The 25,378-nt window shown below is 36.8% G+C and overlaps 1 protein-coding gene across 1 annotated transcript; it reads left to right on the top strand.

Annotated features, from left to right (window-relative positions):
- The first annotated feature begins 1,561 nt into the window (after nucleotides 1–1,561).
- LOC145988386 (alpha-galactosidase MYORG-like) lies at nucleotides 1,562–22,764 on the top strand. Its single transcript, XM_083123264.1, has 5 exons — nucleotides 1,562–1,673; nucleotides 4,458–4,534; nucleotides 5,643–5,793; nucleotides 6,392–6,529; nucleotides 20,440–22,764. Exons 1-5 carry the CDS (start codon nucleotides 1,632–1,634, stop codon nucleotides 22,324–22,326), a joined length of 2,295 nt encoding a protein of 764 aa, XP_082979390.1. The 5' UTR covers nucleotides 1,562–1,631; the 3' UTR covers nucleotides 22,327–22,764.
- The last annotated feature ends 2,614 nt before the right edge of the window (nucleotides 22,765–25,378 follow it).

A 25,378-nucleotide genomic window follows, 5' to 3' on the forward strand; every position in this document is an offset into this window, starting at 1 on the left:
CAGAATGCCAACAGGAAGCCTGTGAAACATCAGAACTTTTAAAGTTTTATTTTCATGTGCACTACTGTGTTTTCTCTCACGTTCCTGCTTCCTGACAGATGAACATGTTCTGTGTTGACCCTATAAGTCATCCAGTATAGAATTCAAGCACATATGGTCCTCTCTCCTAAAAAAAAATGCAGATAGTAGCATAAATAGAGCAAATATTAGTACAGAATTCTGGGGAGTGGGTGATGCGGAGTAGTTGGTTAGAGCAAAGGTTTGTAGTAAAAATCACAGGTCTGTCGTAGACTAGATTCCCACCACTGGCAAAATAAATTTCACCTGTAGACTAGAGAAGAGGTATTCTCTTGAAATATAGTGTTAGAATAAGTATAGTTTAAAAAGCACTAGACAATGGATACTGTTCAATCAACATTGCATACTAATGAACAATTTCTGCTCAGCATTGCTGCTAAGATGCTATATGTGTTTTTCTTATTTATGCAATAAATAAAGCAACTGGTGTCAGGAAGCAAGCATTCCTCTATACAATTTCATGCATTCAGTTGTGACATTTTTTATGTCTACATAGTGCAACACTGCTACACAGATTTCTGAATAAGTTCATCTTACACCCAGATTTAGGTCATCAGAACACAATATGCCAATAGATCTAAAGTGATAAGTAATGTCAGAGAGCCACCACATTGGCTAACCAAGCAGAAAAAATAAACTAATATTAAAGATTTTATTATAGGTATTACAATAAACCTTACTAGCATAAAGGCTTATTTTTCTACTGATTCAACCCTGCATATGCCTTTGGAATCTTCATTACTTCTACAGAAGTGAGGTTCAGTACTCGGTGGCAAGGACTCTCATTGCAAGTTTTACAGCTTAGCTCTGTCTTAATTTTACATACTGGTAACTTCTAATGTTCACAATTTTTGGAAAGGCAGAATCTACATGGTATTTGTATAACTTAAAGCTATAAAAAACATGCAGGCTCAGCCAGGACTTGAACTCAGGTCTCTTGTATACTGTGCCAATGCTGTAGCAACTGGGCTCCTGAGTCAACATTTGTTTCATCTGATTATTCACATTCAGTGTTTTACCTGTGAGAGAAATTTCTCAGTCAGTGGTACCTCAATATCTGTTGCATTTGCAACACTGGTGGCATCAACAGAGCCATGACAATGGCACGGTATGCCAGAGAGTGAGGTTTGAGTCCGGGTTGAACCAGCATTTCACTCTTGTATGTAACAAAAAAATCTGTCTAAGAATTCACCAATGTTAAGAATTACACAAAAATCTATGATTTGTGATATATATTTTCTCTGACCCATTTTTTCTCTAATTCATACCATTAAAGACATAAGCTGTTGAAGTGGCATCACCACGCTCATGCTCATGATGAAATATTAATTTGACCTCCCTGAAGAAATCTCCTGTGGGTGCCCTTGTGCGCATGTGAACAATTGTTTGCATAAACATGTTAATTGAGGAGTATAATGACGTAAATAATGTGCTCAACACATGCCATAGTCATATGATGTCTGTGAAGGTCATAAGAATTCTTTCACCACGTTTTGCTCTCCTCAAGCTTTAATTCAAGTTTTTCAGGATGTCTACATGCATCCAGTGTCTTAATGATTTGTGTGTTTGTCAAGGGAAATAGAAAGAAATCTGAGGTAAGCTTTTGAACTTCTTGATTGTAATTCATGATGGATAAACACGTAATGCTTTATTTCTTACAAGGATATTCTTTATATTTGAAAGAAAACATGCTTATTTAAGTTTCTTGTGAGCAGTTTTCAAATACACATTTCTATATGTTTTTACATCTTCTTTGTAGTAGATTAGTGGTGGTTTGACTACTGTAAATGGTTTAGTATATACCAATATTCTGGTTGTGTCTCCATCTTCAGGATAGTGTATTTTTGCTATATGGTCACATGTCAGGAGCCCCTGATCACAGGCTGTTTGAGGAAGTAATGAGCAGGGGTGCCCATCCCTCCCCAAGGCATTTCTCCACCAGATCATGTCATAACCTCCACAAATAATGAGGGAATATTCAATAATTGATATTTATTTTGATGCAATAGCATGTTAAACTGTCCATTTTTTTAATGAAATTTTCAAAATATGGAAAATAGCACATTGATTCGTTAAATAATTAAGTTAATCTGAATTGTCAGGAAGAAAAAAATGAGTGTAAACAGTATTTGTGGGCAGAGAATAAGATTTAAGACCACAGCTAATTCACTTCATTCATTCAACTTAAGATTGAAAATTCAACCTGGGAAATCCAAATAACATGCTGCAGTTGTCTGTTAATCAAAACTGGCTTGTTCGTGTTACCATTCAATTATTGTTTCACGAGACACATACAGACCCTTAGCTAGAAATCCGTAAGGCCAGGGCAAGAACACACTCCTCCTTGCCTTGAGCCCATAAGGAATCCATCCGAACAAATGTATAACTTTTACCTCAAGTGTGTGTGCTCCTCTAAAACAACCTGTTTAGTCTCAACTGTAGCAGAGCTCGGTAAAAAAAAAAAAAATGTCTTGCAACAAGAAGTTTGAAATATGCATTTGACATCATTTATTCTCTGTTCCATTGGTAATCTACAATGCTAGGGTTACCAGACGTCCGGATTTTCCCGGACATGTCCTACATTTTAGCCTTATGTCCGGCATCCGGGAGGAATTTGAAAAATATTATAAATGTCCTACATTTTGAGCATCACATAATATTAATTAGGAAAATACGTAACAGAAAAAAATCATGCAAATTACAAGTCTATGGACTGCGCTTCCAAACTCAATAGTAAAATTTATTTTAATTCAGTCATTGCCCAAAAAGAAAAAAGTTTGTCCTGCTATTAAACAAACGGGAAAATGGAAGCAATTAATGAACAAAGTTTTGGGACTACTTTCTGATAACATCATTGCTCAATGCCTGAGCAGAATTTCTTGCCTTAGGGTTTATACTGATGGAACAAGGTGTTGCCCATTCTTATTCATATTCAATATAATTTGATTGTAAAGCAGGGGTATATAGAGCGAAGTTATTCAGGGTATCTGCCAGTCAAGAAAGTCGTGGAAGTCAAGAAAAAGTAAATAAATCAACAAGAAGTCAATTAAAAGGCAATAAATTATTCTTGTGGTCAAGAATTTTTGTTATCATAATGACTGATTGGTTGATTTAGTTTATTTTACTTCACTTTTTTCTGTCCCTTTGGCTAATCGCGAATATGAGGATGAATGGGGTAAGATAAGATGGATGAAGGGACAGTCGCAAACATATAGGGACAACCCACACAAGCCCCACATAAGATTATACTGGCTTGAGTCCAGACGCCAAAGCCTCGCGTGTCTGCCAAACACAGTTCAGGATGTATTAATACGAGAAAGCATATCTACTAATTTCCAACTTTACCTAAGTAGGGGTCAAATAAATAATTGTTAAGAAAAACTGATAACCGGTCTAGAAAAGTCCAGAAAAAGTCAAGAATTCCGGATGTGTTATTTTGGTAGACACCCTGTTATTTAACTAAAAACTACACAAGGTGAAACTTCTGGAACCATTTTAAATTATGGTAATTGCTGAATATTTGTTTGTCTTTACAGGTCATAATTCAAATGTTGAGAGAGTACTTTCATTACCATCAGCACAACAGACTCACGAGAGAAATTATTTTTTCATAAAGTCTGTAAAATGTTTGGTATACTGGTCCCTATAATTTCAGAGAGTTTGATGACTGTCCACTCTAACATAAATATAGTTTGACTAAACCTGAAATTTTGATAAAAATTGTCTTCTCTGAGAAGTACCACTTAAATCATGTAGTAAGAGGTGCATTGATTAGTTTGATTGCAAGTTTTGAAATTTTACATTTAAAAATTCATTAAGAATTCATTTTTTTTGAAACTGAAAAGTGTCATTATTCAACTACTTTCTAACGTGTTCTATGTATTATTTGTTGAGAATTATTGACTTAATGTCCTACATTTTGGGACAGCATGTCCTACATTTCCCTTACAGCGATCTGGTAACCCTATACAATGCATTACTGATAAGTATACATATATTGAGCAAAATTATTATAGCATTCAGAGAATCATTAATAGTATTTCTAATATATTGGAAAAATATAACCTGTGCTTTAATCATAACATTAATAGCCACTAATGAGAATGCCTTTTATGTCCCATTAAGTCACCATAGTATATCATGCACAATTATACTCTTTTTATATATCATGCACAATAATACTCTTTTTTAAGCAATTTGCATCAATTTGATGTTACTCTTACAGATTTTTTTCTATTGCAAGTAAAGCAAGCAAGAAATTTTATAGATGTATTTCTTTTTGTAAAATGGAATTATTCATTAAGTACAACTCTTCATATTCTTGTCTTACTAGATTTACTAGAGAAATTAGTAGAATCTAAGACAACAGTTCCTTTCAGGAGATGGAAGGTATGATGCCTTTCAATACTGGTTTCTCCACTGATGAAAGTTCAGACGAGGACTCATTTACTGTAAGGTAAGCATGTGATCATTTTCTACAGGAGATGTAAATTAATTGAATAGAAAATTACCTTGCAAAGTATGTGAATCATTGATAAGCCCGTCGGGACAATTGATTGTTCATCATGCTTGCAGTTTAAGTTTGAAATAAAATAATAAATCTTTGGCCTCCCATTGCACCAATCTTAGTGTGCATAGTTAATCATTATTTTGAAAAATAAAAGAATATATTCGTTAGTAATATTTAGCCTTATTTATACCAGTATATGCCTTGTATCAATATACGACACCAACACTATCTTTCTCAAATTAACTAAATGTGACTAACATATATACAGGTTTCAAAGAATTTGTGGTGTCAGGTACAGGTTTGTAAAATACAAATTAATATTATTTTGTTAGTTTTGTTATTATTTTTAGGAAAAATAATGCCATAAAATAAGCATAAACATTTCTTGTTAGACAGTGTTATGAAACAAGTTACTTTGTAACTTTTACAATACATGGAACTACAGTGGAGGCATGACTTTACATTCTCAGATTTTATATTTCCTTGCATAATACATTCAATCCTCATGGTCGTAAGACAGCAAAAATATCCATGCATATTTAAACTTACACTTGGTCTCCGATCAACATTCCCTGCGCTGATGAGAGCAATGTATGAACGTGAAACATTGGAGGTAAACATCATGGGTACTGTGGGTACAAAACATGATCCCTATCATTAGTTTTCAAGATAAATACTTTGCCCTGAATACAGCCTTGGTAGTGAGCCTAATACCATGGTAAACAGACTAAAGTGCACAGAAGAAATGTTTAATTGCAGATTTTAATATAAAATGTGCCTCCAGCAGTACTTTATGATCACTAGCATCCAGTACTAGTATTCCACAATTGAACTACTGAGTTGGTCTTTACTCATCGTAATTTTATTCCAGTGTTTTACCTTCAAAAGTTCTTTACTTAGAGAAACTGTACATGACTGCTGTTTTAGTGCAAATTTTTTACAAAAATATTATTTATTGATTAGTGATTAATTATAAATTTTATGCAAATAAATATTGCATATAATAAATCCATGACAAAATATATTTAATAAGCAATTTAAATTATTTTTTAAGGGCTCCATTGTGCAATCAAAGATCTAATTTCATTCCTTTGCCACGTATCAAGATTAATGATGAGGATTACATGGAAAGCCGAAGAGGATCTTCAGAAAATTCAATTGAAGATATTCATACTTACTCTGGAGTGTTCACAGACAAGCTAGCAGTATGTATATTTGAAAAGAAAAACATATTTTAACATGATAAATTACAGTAACAACTTTTTCAATTTGAAAATTTTCGGTGTACTCTTAGTACATTGAAAATTTCGAAAAGAAAAAGGGGGGTGGAGTAGATAGGTGCGTAGTTCTGAAAACTGTTTAGTTTTCACGTATGAAAGAAAAATTGCATGAGGAAAATTATACCATCTTATCTCTGTACTATCCCTTGTCCATATGGTAAGCAACAAAGCAGTGTGGGATTAATAACCTTCTCTTGTGAAGTGCAGATGAACTTTTTTCTTTGTATTTTGTGTGAACTGTTCACCATTAATGATATATTGTTAGTTAGTTAGTTAGGCATGTCATTTATCTAATGATTTATTGTTACTCTCACATTTCTCAGAGGGTCAGTCACCCCCCTTTTTCCCAAGTTAATCCACCCATGAAAAAATACACCATATTATGAATTGATGTGGGCGAGATTAGGTTATGAAAAATCTTATGTCAGATGTAATTCATGTTAGTATTTACATGTATATTACTAGAAGCAAAATTATTTTTAACTGCTGAACTAATTTTGTGTATTATTTGTTGTATTTTCAGATGACCTTTCCTAGTATCATGCCAAAGAGAAAACCCCGAGAGTATAAACTCAAAGGATTTGTTGCCATTCTGTTTTTCACCATAACATTTCTTCTTGGATTTGCCTACATACATTACCAAAAACAAGAAAGTATGAAAGTAAGTAAACCTTTAAACTTATTTATGGGAACAAGTTGAAATGAATTAACCCATTAATCCATTGACGTCATGTTTAAATACCATCGGAGTTGACCAAGAAATCGTATTTAAATTCCGTAGTGCGCAAGTTTGGAGCACAAAAATATATTAAAATAAATTGCCTACATAAAATTTGAAAATGTTAGGTTTTCCATAAAAACCAAACTTCGGATCAAAGGGTTGAAATATGAGAATATATAAGCTTTATTGGCTCAGAACTGTGTAATAATCCAATATTTTTCTGAAAATTATCTCTGGTTTAGGATGTGTAGAAAACGAGAGTTTCAAGGGAATATTAGCATTGAACACCCGATTCCACAAAAAATCGAGTTTCGATCCTAGTGTCGAAATACCAGATTATATGCATTTTGAGAGGCTAAATATGCCTAAAAACTAAAAATGACTTATAAATTTAAATTGGTTACTTAACTGGGGAAAATGCGAAATTTTGATGTCATAATGGCAGTTGAGGAGAGTAGCATACGATAAAGAAATGTTTTTTTTTCTTCTTACTCCTCACATACTGTGGGAATTTCAAACATCACATATCAGGACTTCGTTTTAGAATGAATACAAGTGACATCTATGAGCTACACACTGAACTATGTGCATTTCTATCAAGCAGTGTAGCATTGCGAGCTGAGCTCGTCATACAACTTATGTGTCATAACAGGTTCATGCGAGTCCTGCTCGTCATATGACGCATAAGGGTTAAGTGTGGATGGCATAATGTGTTTCAGTGCAGAAGGCGTATAGACGAGGAGGTACCAAAAAAACAAAAACAAACAAAAAAAACAACGGAATTTTGTCACCTTGTTTTATTTTGACCATACATGTACATGTTGTAGGTACATTCAGGTAAGCATGTCGACTCTAGTCACCTTCAAAGTATTGCCCATACGTGCTTTAATGCAATTGTCCCAACGTTTTTTCCACTGTTGAATACAGTTTCAAAACTCTGGCGCAATACTCTTCAAGGTTTTGTTCATAATGTCTTTGACCTCATTGACGTCATGGAATCGCTTCCCTTTCACATTAATCTTCATCCGCGGGAACAAAAAAAGTCACAGGGTGCTAAATCGGGTGAGTACGGGGGATGGGGCAAAAGCACCATGTTGTTCTTTTCCAAGAACTGTTGCACTGACATGGCCGTGTGGGCTGGGGCGTTGTCATGGTGCAGTAACCACATGCCACTTCTCCACAGTTCTGGACGCTTACGTCGCACACTTTCACGCAATCTTCTCAAGACATTCAGGTAAAATTGCTGGTTCACTGTTTGTCCATGGGGAAGAAATTCCCTGTGGACAATCCCATTCACTTCAAAGAAACAAATCAACATTGTTTTCACATTGGATCACACTTGACGTGCTTTCTTGGGACGTTGTGAATTTGGAGTCTTCCACTGGCTGGATGCTTGTTTTGATTCAGGATCGTACCCATAGCACCAGGACTCATCCCCAGTCACAATTCGTTTGAAAAAATTTGGGTCCTTGTGCAGTTCAGCCTTCAAGTCGCGACAAACATTCACTCGATTCTTTCTCTGCTCCTCTGACAGCAAGCGAGGCACAAATTTAGCAGACACCCGTCTCATCTTCAAATGGTCAGTTAAAATTCGCTGGCAGGTACTCCAGGACAACTCCACTTCTTCAGAAATTTGCCCGATGGTCTTTCGACGATCTTCATTAATGGCGTCTCAAATTTTTCCAATGTTTTCTTCATTTCTGCCTGTCGAAGGACGGCCAGGCCTTGGCAAGTCTTCAGTTGACATGTTGCCATCTTTGAACCGGGAAAACCACTCGTAGACTTGTGTCTTTCCCAAAGCAGCTTCATTAAAAGCTTGGCGAAGCATAACAACGGTCTCAGCAGCCGTTTTTCCCAACAAGAAATAAAATTTAACACAGGTCCTTTACTCCTTGTGGTCCGCCATCTCAACAATCACTCAAAAATTGCCAGACTCTTGCCGCAACACCACAAACAATGCAACAATACGAACAAACCGCTCAGCACAGAATAATGCCAACTTGCAGATTGATGCAAGATATCCCATACTAATGACACCTAGAGGTACAAGCCATCACTACATCGGTAATCTGCGCAACATTATGATTCCGGTTTTTTTTTTGGGTACCTCCTCGTATACGCTCCGTGTTTACTTCAGATAGATTTGACTGTGGGTGGAATATATATTCACTAAGACATTGAGAACATAACAATCATTAGGCAGTGGCACAGGAACGAGGTTTTTTATGGAGGGGCACAGTACTCTCTAAATCCATAGATCTGAGTTGGACCACTTGTACCTCCCCTTCCTAAAATAATTTGACAGACCCAAGTTGCTGCTGTTAAAACAACCTTATTCTTCTGTATTGTGCTAGTTCATATGTGTGGTGTGGGAAACTTATATTAAAAATGTGCATGAAAATGTCACCAATTTCATCTAACATCTAATCATCACTCATCCTTTTCATCCCTATCAGCCATAAATGGCAGAAAAGTGATACTAAATAATATAAATACATATCCAAACAGACATATTAAAATGAAAGGATTTATGTAGGAATTTAGCAAGAGTATTTTCACATTAAACATTTTAAAATTATATTTTAAGACCACTACTAGCTTATGTTATATTTTTATAGTTAATTCTAATTAAATTCTTCATTTTAGTATTAATATATATAATCAACTGAAATTTCAAGTGCCAACTTCTTACATCCACATTCCATCCATTTTGGTTAATTTACATCACTTTTTACCTCTTGGGTTAATTGAGATGATCAGGATGAATGATAAACTGGTGAAATAGATGAATGGGAAAACACACACAATGATAACCGTGGTAGGAAGTTACGCTGACCACTCTGCCACAGAAGCCAGTCACATGTTTAGAATAAGAATAGTAACAGCAACAGTTTACCATAAGGTGTAACTGAGATTGCCTTGAAATTTGTATCTGTTCAATATTTTATACAAAAGCCGGAATCAAACTCTCTACCCCTGTCTTCCGGACAAACTTTGTTATCTCCTGGAATGACAAGATTTAGTATTATTATATTTTTTGTTATTATCTTTTTGTTCTCTTTTGGTATGCATTTGCGGAGAGATGAAATTTGTTTTTGCACACCAAACAATTAAACCTAACAATAATATTTTGAAGATTCCTGATAGTTAAAAATGAGCCATTGTTTAAGTAAGGGGGTGGAGAAATAGGAAGTTTACATAACTTTGATCAAGTTGATTCAATTTTGTTTTCACAGTGGCAAGACCATAAATAGACAAGAGCTGATATTCAGGGCATAATATTAATCTAAAGGGCTTGTGGAAGCTGTAATGAAATCTCCCTAATTTTATTGTTCCAAGTTTGCAAGCCTGATCTACAGCTAGTTTTGAATTAATTAACTAATTAATTATGTAAAAAAAAAAATCTTGAAAAACCTTGGCTTCATTCAAAATTTATAAAATGGAATTCATGTTACAGGGAATGAAAAACACAGTACTAAATTAATGTACAGGAATGAAGTACTTAACTGCAAAGTTTTTTTGTTGAAAAATTAAGTTCTATTAATTTTGGTGGTCACTCCCAACATGTTCTAGGAAACTTGTTGAATGTTGGTTGCCAGGCTTCTGGTGCATTGTTTTATGGCATGTCACTAAGTGCTGGTTGTGCTCTTCTGTTGCGCGTCTGCTGCTGCTGGATGTCAGTTGCTGCAATAGAGGAATCTAGATTTGGTGTGCCTGTTCGCCAGGGGCGCCGACTTGTCAAAACTATTGGGGGGGGGGGGGGCTCTGATCACTGAAATAAATGAATGAATGACTCACTCACTACCTTTTTAAAAAAATAAAAATTACTTCTTCGTATAGGAGTTTTTAAGCAGCTATTATATTCCTCATGCAAATGAAATGTAACATGAAAAACGTTTAGAAATGTTTCAAAGTCTCTTGATGTCTTTTGTGTCTGCTCATTTGTTTATTAGATAATTAACATTTTTATTGAAAAGTATGTATTTACATTACGAGGCCAACCTAACAGTTTTATGCCGGCCTCGGTAGCCGAGCATGTTGGGGGTCGACTCAACTCGCTTTGATATAGAGGTCTCGGGTTTGAGTCCTGGCGAGGGCATGGGTGTGTTTTAATGTCCGCAACAGACATGTGACGGGTTGAAAATAACCTTAGTGTTGACGTGCCCAGATTTACTTTTTTGTTCTTGCTACAATATTTTACTTTTTAAATTGAGTTTTGCAATAATAAAAAAAATAGCATGTACACTAAGATATAACAACAAAAACATATGAACATGATTTAAAAATAAAGCAAAAGTTGCTCTACGCACTGGGTTACTTTTTTATGAACTCATTAACGAGCTGTCTCAGATCCAAATGATCAAGCACAGTTTGATGTATGTGGACTACCGCTAAGCTGCTTAGTCTCTTCTGCCCCATTGTAGATCTCAAATATGTCTTTTGGCTGTGGCTGTCGTCACTGGCACAGTGCGGAGGACCATCATGAATTTGGCAACTTCAGGCAGAACCTCCTGGAGGGTGCTGTCTTCCAAAATAAACTTCCTTATGTCACGCATGGTCACTTTCGTCTGTTTGGCGATATCACCAAGCATGGACATGTGTAAGGAGAGCCTATCGGCATCCAAATCTTAACGAAAGAATTCTTGCATTTGCTGAAAGTTTGTTGTGCAACTGTTCACAGCTGAGATGCAGTCTTTCTCTACGGCTGTTAGTTTTTGTTGTCCTGTAGATTCATGTCCTTGTTTAACACATGATTTTGCTGTGTCACAGACGTCAGTGTATATTGATTTATAATGCTATTTTGGAGTGTGTGTGAGTTTTGGCAGCATCAGGATTTTCAAGTCTCTTAGGGACGTGACGTTGCCGGGGCAATTCTGGCTCATCAACGAGGCTGGGTTTGCCCTCTGTGCATTTCTGCCAGAACTGTTCAAAACCCATTCACTTTTCTTGAAAGATGTCAGTCAAGTATTTTAGTTTTGATTCCACTTCTGTAGCGGAAACTGAATCTTACAGTTTACCTCTTCTATTGGACCCATCACATGGCAGTAGAGGGAGAGAAAGAAAAATGTCTTGAAGTGAAGCATTGTCTCCAGGTATCCAGCACATTTTGATGCTGCGTCAGTAGAATCTTCTTCAGAATATTTCTCAAAAAAATTGAGAAGGTTTTCATAGTTTCTTAAGATCTGTTGCACACTGGAGGCTCTCAACGTCCACCGCTGAGGGCAAAGTGGTCGCAGTCCAGTATGGCCAGCCTTCTAATTCACATCAAAAATATTCCTAAATATTTGCATTATTTTAGGGGATTTCCAAACAGTCTTTAACAAGTCGTTGGCTAAATTCATTATGTCTCTGATTAATATATGTATAATAGTAAATAATAATTACATACTTAGTATATAGTAATAAGTCATGTGTTTTACTGTCTCCGGTCGTAACCCCCCAAAGTTGATGGTCTAGAACATTTCAAATGTGTATTTAAAGTTAAGTTCATGTGGCACAATTCAGAGTAAACTTTACAAGAGAAGCAAAATAATGCATTAGATCCTCTTAAGCAAAATTATTTGAAAGGGCTCAGCCCACACATCATTAACATTGGGAGGGCTCGAGCCCCCCCAAGCCCCATGGAGTCGGCGCCTATGCTGTTCGCTGTTAATGTTCAATTTCGAAAGTGTGTGAGGATGAACATTTCTGGTGTATACTTTTCTGATGACATGGTTATTTCATTTGATGTGTTTGACAAATCTAATGGTGGGATATATTTATGTGTTTAATTATTCAGCTGTATGGATTACAGCAATTTATGGTTCCATCAGGGTAGTATCAATTTTGACATTTTTGTGAGTGATGCATCTGTCAGGTGTTGCTGAATTCTTTCATTAAAACAAATCTGTTGGATATGCTGATGTAATGTGCCTCGCACTCACACTCTCTGCACCATACTCATCTGGGTCATCAAATGATGTATGGAAGGTGAAATGGTGCGGGGGGGGGGGGGGGAAGGGTGCTATAATTTGTGTTTGTGGAGTTTGTCTACCATTTTGTTCAGCTGGATGGCTACATTTATGTTGAAAGGTCAGAGAGTTTTTGATGTTGTGGATGGTAGGGGAAGGAATAACATTTCTTTTTGGTGTTTTTGATGTGGCTACCCCTAAATGCACAACCATGAAAATAGTTGGCTGGGCAGAATTGCACTGGTGCCACATATGGGAGAAGCAAAGCGAGAGCCAGACAAAAGTTGCTGGTGGCACTGTGTGGCAATGTCAACTGGACACATGTAATAAATGCGACAAGTTGACTGCTTCTATCGCAATATGTACTCTCATATTATCTTGGGCTTTATCACTTTTACGAATGTGAGGCTGCAGCTGAGTGTCAGCTTTCTGTTTCTCTGCTGGGAAAGTACATATTGCGATAGAAGCAGTCAAGTTGTCCGCTCTCAAATGTCAGGAAGCAATGTGACAGTCTTCGCTATGGACTTACAGCAAGTGCTTTTTGTTTCCACCCTCACACACTCAAGAATGTTCTATTCAAGGCAGCTTTCTTGTTATAATCTGTGTATACATGCATGATTCGATGTATAATGAAAGTTACATGAATATGTGGCATGAGGGGTATAGCTAGTCATGGGGGAAATGAGGTAGCTTCTTTTCTTTTCAAGATTATCACCACCAAAGTGGCAACACGTCATGTGATTGTATAGGCTGATATCAAGAATAGGATGATCTTGATTGTTTTGATATATATATATATATATATATATATCTCATTGCGAAAAACGTAATTGACGAGATCACATTAAATTTCTTTGGAAGTGGTCACAGCTTTATGCCATGTGACCGTGACTTTCGTCTGATTGAGCAGAGGGAAAAAAACTGCAAGACAATGGTTCCATTGGATTTAGATGGCATAATAACAAATTACGTCCTTCTAAGCCATTCAAAGTCGTTCACATGGAAAATGAGGGCTTCTTCGATTTTGCTGCTATGGCAGATAAGTATATCAACATGACCAAATTGGACTCCCTAAAGTGTCGCAGATTCATGTTTTGAGATTAAATCCGAACGAGATAAGTCTCAAGGAGGATTTCAGTGATCTTTTACCGTTTTCTACACACAAAGTTTTCAAGAACAATAAATCCCATTCCAAACTACCTCCAGTACTCAGGTTTCCTCGATTGTCCAAAGAGAATGGCATAAGTATGGAGAACAAGAAAGACCTGCTCAACTTCTGAGACTACTTGAAGGAGCAAGAACACTGTGGCTTCTGCCATGACCTGTTTGGGGACATCGATATGGATACCGGCAATGCTGATGAAGATGATATGGATTAGTGTGGTAACTCTTCACGAAGTGTTTTCTAAACTTTTGTATTTTTTTTTTGTTATGATTATTACTTTTTTCATTTTGGTAGGTATTACCGTCCTACTCATTTTTATGTAGATATATTTGGTTTAATTCGATGTTGTTTCTACAATTTTGAATTTTTGCATTGTATTCATCTAATACAGATCCTACTTACACATTTTAATTAAGTAAGAATATTGTCCACATTTGCACTCACTCTTTTCGTTATCATTAAAAATAAGATTTTGGAAATTGGTTTTCATTTATGGTAATCTCGTCACTTTTATTTGTAGTGTTGAAAATAATAATAATAATACTATTAAACTCTTATAATTTTTGTACGTAGATTACTGAAATTCACAAACAATAAATTCAAAACATGAATATAACAAGAGAGACCACTGTGTGTAATTTAAATAAACAATATTAAAAAGATAAAAAAACATTATAAACAGGAACAGGTAATGCAACATGTTTTTCCATACACAAGAAAGAACATTTAATAAAAATAAACTTAATTTATTATTTCAGGTACCAAAAGAGATTTCACGTTGAGGGTAGTGATAATCGTAAACGTTGTAAGTGCCAGATATGTGGAAGAACAGTTTCTTGCGATTTCCCAACACTTTCGCTTTCGGCACTTACTACGTTTATCACTTGTAGTCCTCAATTCTTTCAGAAACAGGGTTCCATTCCAATAAGCTTCTCTTTGCTATCTTACTCAGCAGAATATCTACACCATCTCTATGTTGTTCCTCTTCTTCTCTTCCTGAGTATAAGAATGTAAATCCATCTTTAGTTCATAGCTCTCCAAATCCTTTCCACCTTGTTTCACTGATCCCCAATATGTCCAACCCGTAGGCTTGCATTTGGAACACTGCTTGCTGGAGCCCACCACTTTCTCTCTTAAAGTTCTCACATTCCAACAACAAATTTTCATTTTCCTTTTCATGCCAAAGGTCGTTATCTTAGAGTCAGTCCAGCTATTCTTCATGGATGTTTCTTTAATAATGGAGTTTAAGGTGTGTGGGTTATTAACCCACAGCACCCGATCTTGGTGATAGGGCTGCTACCTTGACCTCCAAGCAGGCCGATTTTCTGCCAAAAAATCAGTGGCGTGCCCAAGGGGGGGGGGCTGGTGGGGGTTATACCCCCCTTTTTGATCCAATATTTAAAAACAAAGAACGTCAAAGGCAGGAAAATATGGCAAAATGAGGACTGACTACTTAAAATTGTAGACATAACCCCTCCCTTTCGAAAATCCTGGGCACGCCACTGCAAAGAATATAAAGTTTAACATAAATAAGCTAATAGGGACTGTATCTACTTGATATTGACAGGTCGATAATGTTAATAGATGATTAATATGTACTAACAGCTTTGGGCCTCTGCAAAACTGATTAAGGGAGCCCTTTATAATTCATGCATCATAATGATTCTCTCTATTTTCCAGTATGCAAGGTTTTTACTCACAAAGGAATCTAACGTGAATCCAACAACACCATTGTGTTGTGTTATGCAAGAAAAATCAAATTAATTAAATAATAATGGTTACATATTATCTACACTTTGATGAATTGTGTAAAAATTTGTAATAATTTTTTTTGTACTTGCTAAAACATTAAAACATGGGTCCCTTAGTCCACCACGGATTCTATTTCCTTGAAAGGGGAGACACTTGCATCACTACAGACAATGTTTGCCTACTGGTTACGTTAACCATTTTGCAAAATATTGTGTGAATTGTATTATATTATAGTTGAAATACATGTTTTGACACCTGACAAACAAATAGGAATCCCTTGATTGATCAATGATTTCTTGAATTACAGTGTCATCATTAATATTTCATATTAAGTTTCATAGAAAGAAATTGTTTTAATAGGGTGCAAATAACTTGACGGGGCACCATGGCATTCTCTTTAACATTACAGGGTCTGTATTTTAAGTAATGAGAATATTTTTTTTCTGCCGCAACTAGACGTCAGAGCGCGCTGGGACAGGTTGGAGTTGGTAGTGGAGGGTGTGACCTTGTAAGCGCTCCAAGCGGCAGTTGCCTGCTGGCGTCCGTTGAGGCATGATCACGCGTGGCGTGGACGTCTGCAAAGTAGTGTGTGCAAGAGCAAAATGCAGCAAAGCATGGAACAGCGGTACGCGATCTAATTTTGAGTGCGCCTTGGAAAATCTGGTGCAGCAACGCTGGAAATGATTCGGCAAGCGTACGGCAGTGACAGTTTACCACAAGTGCAAGTGTTTCAGTGGCACAAAATGTTCAAAGAAGTCCGGGAGAGCGTGGAGGACGAACCCTGCGCAGGGCGCCCATCAACCTCAAGAACCAGAGACAACGAACAACGTGTGCGAGATTTGCTGAATGCGGACAGGCGTGTCAGGGTGCGGTTTATCGCGGATACGCTAGGACTCGATAAAATGGTTGTTCACAAAATCATCACCGAGGATCTTTGGATGAGAAAAATTTGCGCCAAGCTCGTCCCGAAAGTTTTGACGAACGAGCAATTGCACAACCGCGCGGTCGTGTCGCAAGATCTTTTGGAACGCATTGAAGACAACCCGCAGTTTTTTTACAATGTCAATACCGGAGATGAAAGTTGGATCTTCGAGTACGATCCCGAAACAAAACGACAGAGCACTACATGGCACACTCCACAGTCGCCTCGACCAAAAAAGGCACGCATGTCCAAGTCCAGAATCAAAGCATTGCTGATTGTGTTTTTTGACAAGAAAGGTGTGGTCCACGCGGAATTTGTGCCTGCAGGAGAGACAGTCAATGGCCTCTTCTACGTGGGGGTGTTAAAAAGGTTGAAGAGACGGGTCAACCGAGTGCGACCAGAAATTGCCGCCGATTGGAAGCTCCATCATGAAAATGCGCCATGTCACACGTGCTTCGTGGTTAGAGAGTTCCTGACGAAATCTGGCATCGCAACGATTCCTCAGCCTCCCTACAGCCCCGACCTTGCCCCGGCAGACTTTTTTCTCTTTCCCAGAGTGAAAACAGCCCTCAAAGGACACCACCACGGGACCCTGGATGCGGTCAAAGCGGCTTGCACGCGTGCTCTGAAGGCTGTTCCAGTTGCTGACTTTCAGGGAGCGTACAACGCATGGAAAACTCGCCTGCAGAAGTGTGTTGACGCTCAAGGGTCATACTTTGAAGACTTCTAAAGGTTTGTAGCGATATCTGTAATAAATTTTGTTTTCTGGATTTATTCTCATTACTTAAAATACAGACCCTGTATTTTTTACTATAGATCGTTTGGCTCCCAGGGCCGACTCCTGCCACCCCATAGCTATGGCTCTGAAGTTGCAGTATAAGAACAGCAGATGATGCAAGTGAAGCAAGCAAAAAATTTTTTTACCAATTGTATTTTTATTTTCTATAAAATTTGAAATGGATGGGGGCAATTGCCCCTCTGTGCCTCTTGCAAGTGTCCTTGGCCATCTGGAAGAAAAATGCAATGAACACGTAAAAAATAATTCCATCATGAGTATCCAATTGCCCTGCTATTCTTAGATTCTCCTAGTCTTGTTTTTTTACTTCAATGTTTGCTTCCCCTAGAATGGACTTCCGTCCAAGGTTGGGGGGGGGGGGGGGCAATGCCCCCTGCCCCCATGTGGTTGCAGCACTTTTTATGAGTGTCTCTTCATCAATTTCACGTCATCACTCATTGTTGCGATTAGCTAGAAGTGGCAGAAAAGCAACGATAAGTAACAAAAATCAAATATCCACTCCCTCTCTCTACCACATGAATCACTATTACCAAAAGGTAGACTTAACTAACTAACTCTCTAGCCTTCTTAAACCCGAAGGTTCATGGCTGCAGCAACACAGGCCTTCCATGTTTCCCTATTTTGAGCAAGTTCTATATACTCTTTTCCATCCCTACCGATTTCCCTTAGGTCCATCTCAACGTTGTCCCTCCATCTTCGTCTTGGCCTTCCTACAGGTCTCTTACCATCAGGTTTCCCAACAAGAGTCCTGTAAACTCCTCGTTCCTCTCCCATTCGTGCCACATGGCCTGCCCACCTAAGTCTTCTTGATTTAATTATTCTAATAATATCTGGACATGAATACAAATTATGTAGTTCTAAATTATGTAACCTTCTCCACTCACCTGTCTCCTCATCCCTTTTAGGTCCAAATATTTTCCTAAGGATCTTATTTTCAAATACTCTCAATTTATGTTCCTCTTTCAATGTAAGGGACCAAGTTTCACATGCATATAATACTACAGGCAAAATTACTGTTTTGTATATTTTAACTTTCAGTTTCTTAGATATTAAACGAGAAGACAAAAGTTTATGAAGAGAGAAGTAACATGCATTTCCTGAATTAAGCCTACTTTTTATTTCCTCTTTAATATAATTTTCATTTGTTAATATTACTCCTAAGTATTTGAATTTGGAAACTGGTTCAAACGAGTTGTTATCAATAATTAGATTTTGATTATTACCTAACACTTGGTTTCGGCCTGTAAGCATATATTTAGTTTTCTCTTTGTTAACTTCCAAACCTATCTCTTTAGCAGTTTTGAAAAATATTTTAGCATTATTCTTAATTGTATTCACATCATCCCCCAGTAAGTCTACCAAAAGGTAGACTTAGGAAACAAAAATTTAAGCAGTTCCAAGTTCATAGCAACATATCCAAGAAAAACACCCGACACCTTTAGGCACCTTTAATACAAGACTACTCAAAATGTCACAACTGTTCTAGATACTGAAAATTGCGAAATACATTTTCCGAAGTCTGAATTGGAAGTGAATTCCCCCCTCCCCCAATCATGATATGACATTATACGGAATCCTATACACCCTAATAAATCACAAAATCAATAAGTGTCTTTATTATGTTGCTAGAGTAACACATGGTATAATTGTAAAGATCATCGAGAGGATTTCAGGTAGGAATGTGTTCTGTATTTTTCACGGGGGCAAAGCAGGCTCTCAGGGGGGGTAGTTGCCCCCCCTCTAGCTATGGGCCTGGTTGCCTCTTCCGCCATCTGCCCCGTACTGAAGGACTCCTTCTCCGCTGCATCTGCTATTGAGGACTTTGCCATAACCATGGCAAGGGGCCCTTACATGGTACTATCAGCTGGAGCCAGCAGACCCATGGTTTTTTAAAGAGTTGTTACTCCTCTAGATTCGTCTGCCTCCTCCACCTTCTTCCGTCTTTGGAGCTGTTGACTGGTAGGTTGCTTCTTAGTCTGGCTCCTCCTCACTAGCCTGTCCAACATGGAAGACCCTGACAGTAGCTATGCTACCGCTGGTATAGCCTAGTGGATCATCAGAGCATGCATGCCCCACCACCAACTACAAGGTCATGCAACCACTAGGTGGGGACATTGATTGGAAAAATGCATAATTGTGAAATGGTGGCTATCGTTTCCCTCAAATCTTCCTCCCTGAAGTAGTAAGAGAATGCACTTCTAAAAAAAAGTTCATCCACACATTTGCTTTTTATTTAGGAGCATTATTGGACGTTGCTTCCAGCTGGTTTTCTATACATTGTGGCTATGAATTTGTTGTTTTTTCCTCTGATAAGCCACATATTAATCAACTCACTTCTGAGAGGTTGTAATTTGCAAAGGTATATGTTTGGTCATTCTTGTGAATGTTTGTCTGTTTGTGACTTTATTAAAATCTCAAGCAACACAAGAGCTGAAGTGATAAAATCTGATGGGTCTTGGGTTTGAATCACAGTCTGGGCATGGATATTTTTTCTGAGTGTCCTTTAATCCATTTCATCATATCATCACTTATCCTCATCATTGCAATTAGCCAAAGTTGCAGAAAGCAATGTAACCTAATTCAATCAATCAATCAAATGATAAAATCTGATGATGAGATAGTGCAAGATATTGGAAGGTTGCAAGCTTGCATGGTGGGATAGACTCGCAGATCAAAACATGTATAATGGTTTATGTAATTGAAATTGTTGTTTAATTATTTAGGGTCCTGCTTGACCTGCTCATCCTGCTTAGGGTTGTATCCCCACTTTACTTACAAAAATCCTAGAGATACATCTGAGTGCACTGTAGACAGTGAATTATTGCATGCTCTCCAAATTTGAACTACATTTACATTTAGGATAATCACATGTCCTGTTTCAAAATTCATATTTTTTTTTGTAATTTTTTAGTTTTATTTACTCTTACTTCAATGTGAATAATCTAATATCACAAAATATCAAGTTTCCTTTTATCTATGGCAGGCACAAATACACACTGAAGCACGATAATATCAATCCGTCAATTAATCAATTCTGAATTATACATATGTAAGGATTATATACGTAGTACTCCAAAGAATCAAATTGACTCTAGATTTGAGTTGCATTCTTATTCCATAAGAATATCAAAGGGAGAAGGTTGGTGACTGCATGCCCTCCCATTGTGCATTTTATTTATTACTAAAAGTTATTTAATTTTTATGGAAATTAAGAGATCAAAATTTCATAATTTAGTGATACAAGTAATTTGCTTTTCATTCTAGGGTGCATTTTTTGATGGATTTCATTTCTATTACACAAATGGAACATTCTATCTTCACAATGGAAATGAAAGTGAGTTACTCACAGGATATCTTGGGTTAAGTATTGACGATGTTCCATCATACCACTGTCTGCCTCCTGACCAGTTAGAACATTACACAGTGTGTCGAGAATGGAAAAACAAATATAGAATTCATTTTGGCTACAATAGTGCAAATGGTGTACACTGTTACAACATAATGTGGATTAGTTTGTCAGAAAGTATAACTCCGGTGAGTTGTTTTAGCATACCTGAAGAACAAGGACACTGGTATGGTGGCGGAGAAGATTTTAATATGACATGGACACTAGATCAAACTTTAAAACCTATTTCTCCATTTCTTCAAAGAAACGATTATGTTAAAACCAGAGGGGATGCCTTCAGAAAATTTTTCATGAGTACCAAGGGAGTTGCTTTAAAAGTGGCCGATGATAAGTCTTTGTATGTTTCTGCAAATGTTAGTGACAAACAGTTGTGCCTTATGTCAAAGTTTTACCATTTCATGTATCCTGAACATAGGGGGCTTCTTTCCAGTTTGAACTATTCTGTGTGCGTGTCTTCAGATCTAAGGGCACTTTTATTTCATTTTAATCCAAAGCTGAGACTGAATAAAGATAAATTACATCAATTAGAAATTGTGGATCTTTTGGTAAGAGAACCTATGTGGCAGTTTCCTCCAACCAAAAAGGATCAATTCACAGAGGATGCTCTTCTAGACTATTCCAACAAAGTACTCTCGTTAAGCTTTTTCAAACAAGGTTATATACTGATTAGTGAACTGTGGCAAGCTAATTCTGGTGATTTTGTTGCTGATTTAGAAAGATTTCCACATTTGAAAACACTGATCTCGAAACTCTGTGATAAAGGTTTAAAAACTGTACTTAAGTTATCCCCTTTTGTAAGTATAGAATCTGTCAATTTTCATGATCTTCTAAGAGATGGAATGTTTATTACAGGTATATATAGAAATATATCAGAAGTAGTGACTTATGAAACTAGATTAAGTGGTGGTATTCTTGATATCACTAACAATAATACAAATCTTTGGATTCAGGAAAGGTTAAAAATTTTAGAGAGCGAATTCAATATTAGAAACTTTTTCCTGGATCTAGAAACACTTTATAATTTGCCTCTTGTGTACAAGTTAACACAACGTATAACTCTTGATTTACATAATGTTTTGCTTATACAGAATATTTCTGAAATGTACAATGTTATTGGAGTAAGTAGTGTTACTTTTAAACCTTTGCCAATATTTGTTTCTTTACCATCGTTTTCATCTTCATGGGTCTCTCTAAAGCAAATAGTTCCTATTGTGTTAACTTATGGTTTAAATGGTTTTCCACTAACAATGTCAGGTCCTATAGGAGGCACAACATCAAATGATTCCCTTCCAGATAGGGAGTTATACGTTAGGTGGTTACAGTTAGCCACATTCTTGCCAGTAATGCAATTCATGTATTTACCCAATATGTATGATGAAAGGGTAGTGCAAATAGCTGCATATTGTATAAACATTAGGAACTCTGTTGTTAATCCAATACTAGATGCACATTTAAGAACAGCTGTGGAAACTGGGTTACCAATTATTCACCCATTGTGGATGCTAGATCCAGATGATGATGAATGCCAAACAATAAATGATGAGTTCACTATTGCAGGTGAACTACTTGTTGCACCCATTTTGTCACCTGACATTGTAGAACGTGACATATATTTGCCAAGAGGAGTGTGGAAGGATGGCATTGATGGTATCGAAAGGAAAGGACCCTTGTGGATAAGGAGGTACATAGTAAACCAAGATAAAATAGCTTTCTTTAAGAATGTATATGACGATATTTCAGCATAGTAAATAATATTTACTGATGTAGAAAAATTGATGTTTATATTTATTGGTGAAATTATCACTAATTTTTCCAATCTGATACATTTCTATACATAGCCTGTTAGTGCAAAATTCTACCATTTTGTTCTGATATTTTGTAAATGTAAAGGTATTGTTCATATCCTATGGTTTTTCAAAGTAAATGTCTTAATGTGCAGTTTTATTTTTCTAAGAAAAATGCTCTTGCAGTCACATGATTGCATATATTAATTAAGGAGGCAAATGAACAATTCAGGTTCTTCATAAGACATTCACAAATGCATATCGAATTAATAGAGAATTGGTTATCAGTATCAGTAAATTTTCTATCAGCACCTTATCAGTATTGGCAAAAAATCACATGTATCAATACACCATTCTAAAATTTATAATAAAATTAGTGTAAAGAATTTCAGCATTCATAATTATTGAGCACTGAATAAGAAATATTGAATTTAATTAGGGCTAAGCTGATACTGATCACGATGTATTGGAATCGGCCAATACCGCTGGCATTGGTGTCTGGAAGCATTGTTCAATTTTATTTGCCAATACCAGTTGATACTTCTTTGGTATTTTGATCTTTCATGAGGTCCACAGAAATGTTACACAACACTTTTGTGAGATATAATTATCCTGGAAATTGTGAAAAATTCAAGGTTTCAATTTATTCTGCACTAATATTGTGTGGTTACATAACAGGTATTTTAACATTCTGATGTAATTTGTGAATATTTTGAAACAAAAATATCTCGTAAATTGATGCTTATAACTGGAGTGGAATACTCGCACACTATTATTAATCATTTAACTTTTAATTGTTACAAGTTTCAAGCATCAGTACAATGGGAATTTGTAAAGGTATTGGTATCAGTTCAAAGTGGTATCAGCTTATCCCTAAATTTAATATTTGAAAAGTTAAACAGGACCTATACGAAGTGTTTCAATCAGGGATGTATGATTCGCTTGACCATGTAGGGCCTTGCATTTGCTGAAATGGATGTAAGAATGTAATAAAAATAAATTTATTCAACAATTGCAATTTCAAGGAACAAATAATTCAATTCACTCATTCATTAATTAGTAGAGTAGAGTATTTCTGTTGTCTCACACATTATCACCATTAAGAAATATGAATATGTTTAGATTTCTCCATGTAGTACAGTTCTGTTTCAACTATTAAAGGTTTATCTTTTGGAAAACCATCACAAATCAGAGTAATTTTTATGTGAACTATGTATGAGCTATGAGAGGTAACATCAAAATGTGAATTTTGTTGACAGTGTATTTTCAAATAATATAATATTAGACAATGATAAGTTGTACTTATCTCAGTCATTATACCAGGTGGGGCACCTAAAAGTACCACAGCGAATTGTTCTGAAATTCGAAAGTTTACGGCAGTTCTGACATCACCGATGTAAATGTGGTCAAGGGGCCCAGTGGACAGAGCATGTCTGGTCTGTAGTCGCCATCTTGAATTCAAATTCAGAATTTTAAATGAGAAAGGGGTGATATATCAAATCAGGCTTGAATTTCACGAGAAATGCAATGGTGAAGGTTTTTCGATTTATCTTCAAGCAGTTAAAAGTTATGACTGAATTTTTGTTCCAATTTGCTCCTTTTCGAGGTGTCAGAAATTAACATTAAAATGTCTTTAGCGTGTCAGCAACGCATCGAGATCAACGTCTAGGGAGACACATTCACATGTCATTGCACACCATTTTAATCAGATACATCCTTGAAGAGCTGCGAATTATGAATGGTTGTCTCAAACAATTACAGCTACTTCAGTTGAATGATAAGTCCTCCACAGTGGCAATGCTAATGTTTCTGTTCATGGTGAAGTTAATATGTGACACTTGTCATCTGATAACTAACTTTGGACAGAAACTGTCTCTTAACGTTCCCATAGTGTTCTGGTGTTCCGCCCTACTGAAAAATAAACTGTAAAAAGTACCTTCTTCCGTAAGCAACGATGATAAAAGCTGTTCATTTAACAAATCAAAGTAGCCCTAAGCATTTAAGGAGCCGTCGAAGGAAAATGGACTAATTCCACACAGCATGCTACACCAGGCACATATCTAGAAATTCTTTTCGGGGGGGGAGGCTAAACATCATTTTTTTTTTACAGGTATAGATAGAACCTCTCAAGGTTTAAGGTCGATGGTGGAGATTCAGTTCCAAAACGGTGGGGGGAGGGGGAAAGAAAAGTTTACTATCTCTTGGTAGACAAAGGTTAGCATTAAAATGCCATAGAGCGGGGCCAAAAATGTAGAGCAAGTGTCTCCTAAATCTGCCACTGTTTAAGCTGCTGTTTTTTTTCTTCTTTCAGAACGTGATATTGGGACATTTTTTATCACTCGACTCCTCTGTTGCAATGTACGAACGTTGTGTTTGTGCCGAAATGATCTCAGTATGTGGATATGTGCCCGTTTCACGAAGCTGTTATGCAATGGACAATCCATTCAAATGTGTTCTCCCAGGTTTGGATATGATCCTTTATGATGTTGTCGCCTGCCTTCGAAACGTAACCTTAACAAAAATCCTAATTTTCCATCCTTGTGACTTGGATCTTCAAGATTTAGGAAGAATTCAGACCGAAGGCACACACATGTCGTTTGCAATGAGTGACCTAATCAACAGAAACTTTTCACACCGTAGCGGCAAGACAGGCTACACAAGCCTGTGTTCGATTTGTGAAATCCTCATGTGACACGTATAGGTTGTAGCTTTGGTGTGAAACCTGGTGGGTCAATCTCATTGTCACCTTGAAACGGCAGCTCGTGTTGACCACAGAAGAAAAATATCTTGTCAACCGGTGGGAATGTCCCTTAGTTTTATTCTATGTGGGAATGCCCCTTAGTTTTATTCTATCTCCTTTTTCTGTGCTTGTTAGTTAAACAGGCAACATCTTATGGTTGGGCATACACAAGAGATGTGCTATGCAGAAATTTTAGCGGAAAATGCTGACTCCACCAGGCATACCATGCCATTGCTCTACAGCGACAGCAAAAGATCAAGCAAAGCCAAGGGT

The sequence above is a fragment of the Lepisma saccharinum genome, chromosome 5 (genome assembly GCF_977018435.1).
Source record: "Lepisma saccharinum chromosome 5, izLepSacc3.1, whole genome shotgun sequence".
In the NCBI taxonomy this organism is placed as follows: domain Eukaryota; kingdom Metazoa; phylum Arthropoda; class Insecta; order Zygentoma; family Lepismatidae; genus Lepisma; species Lepisma saccharinum.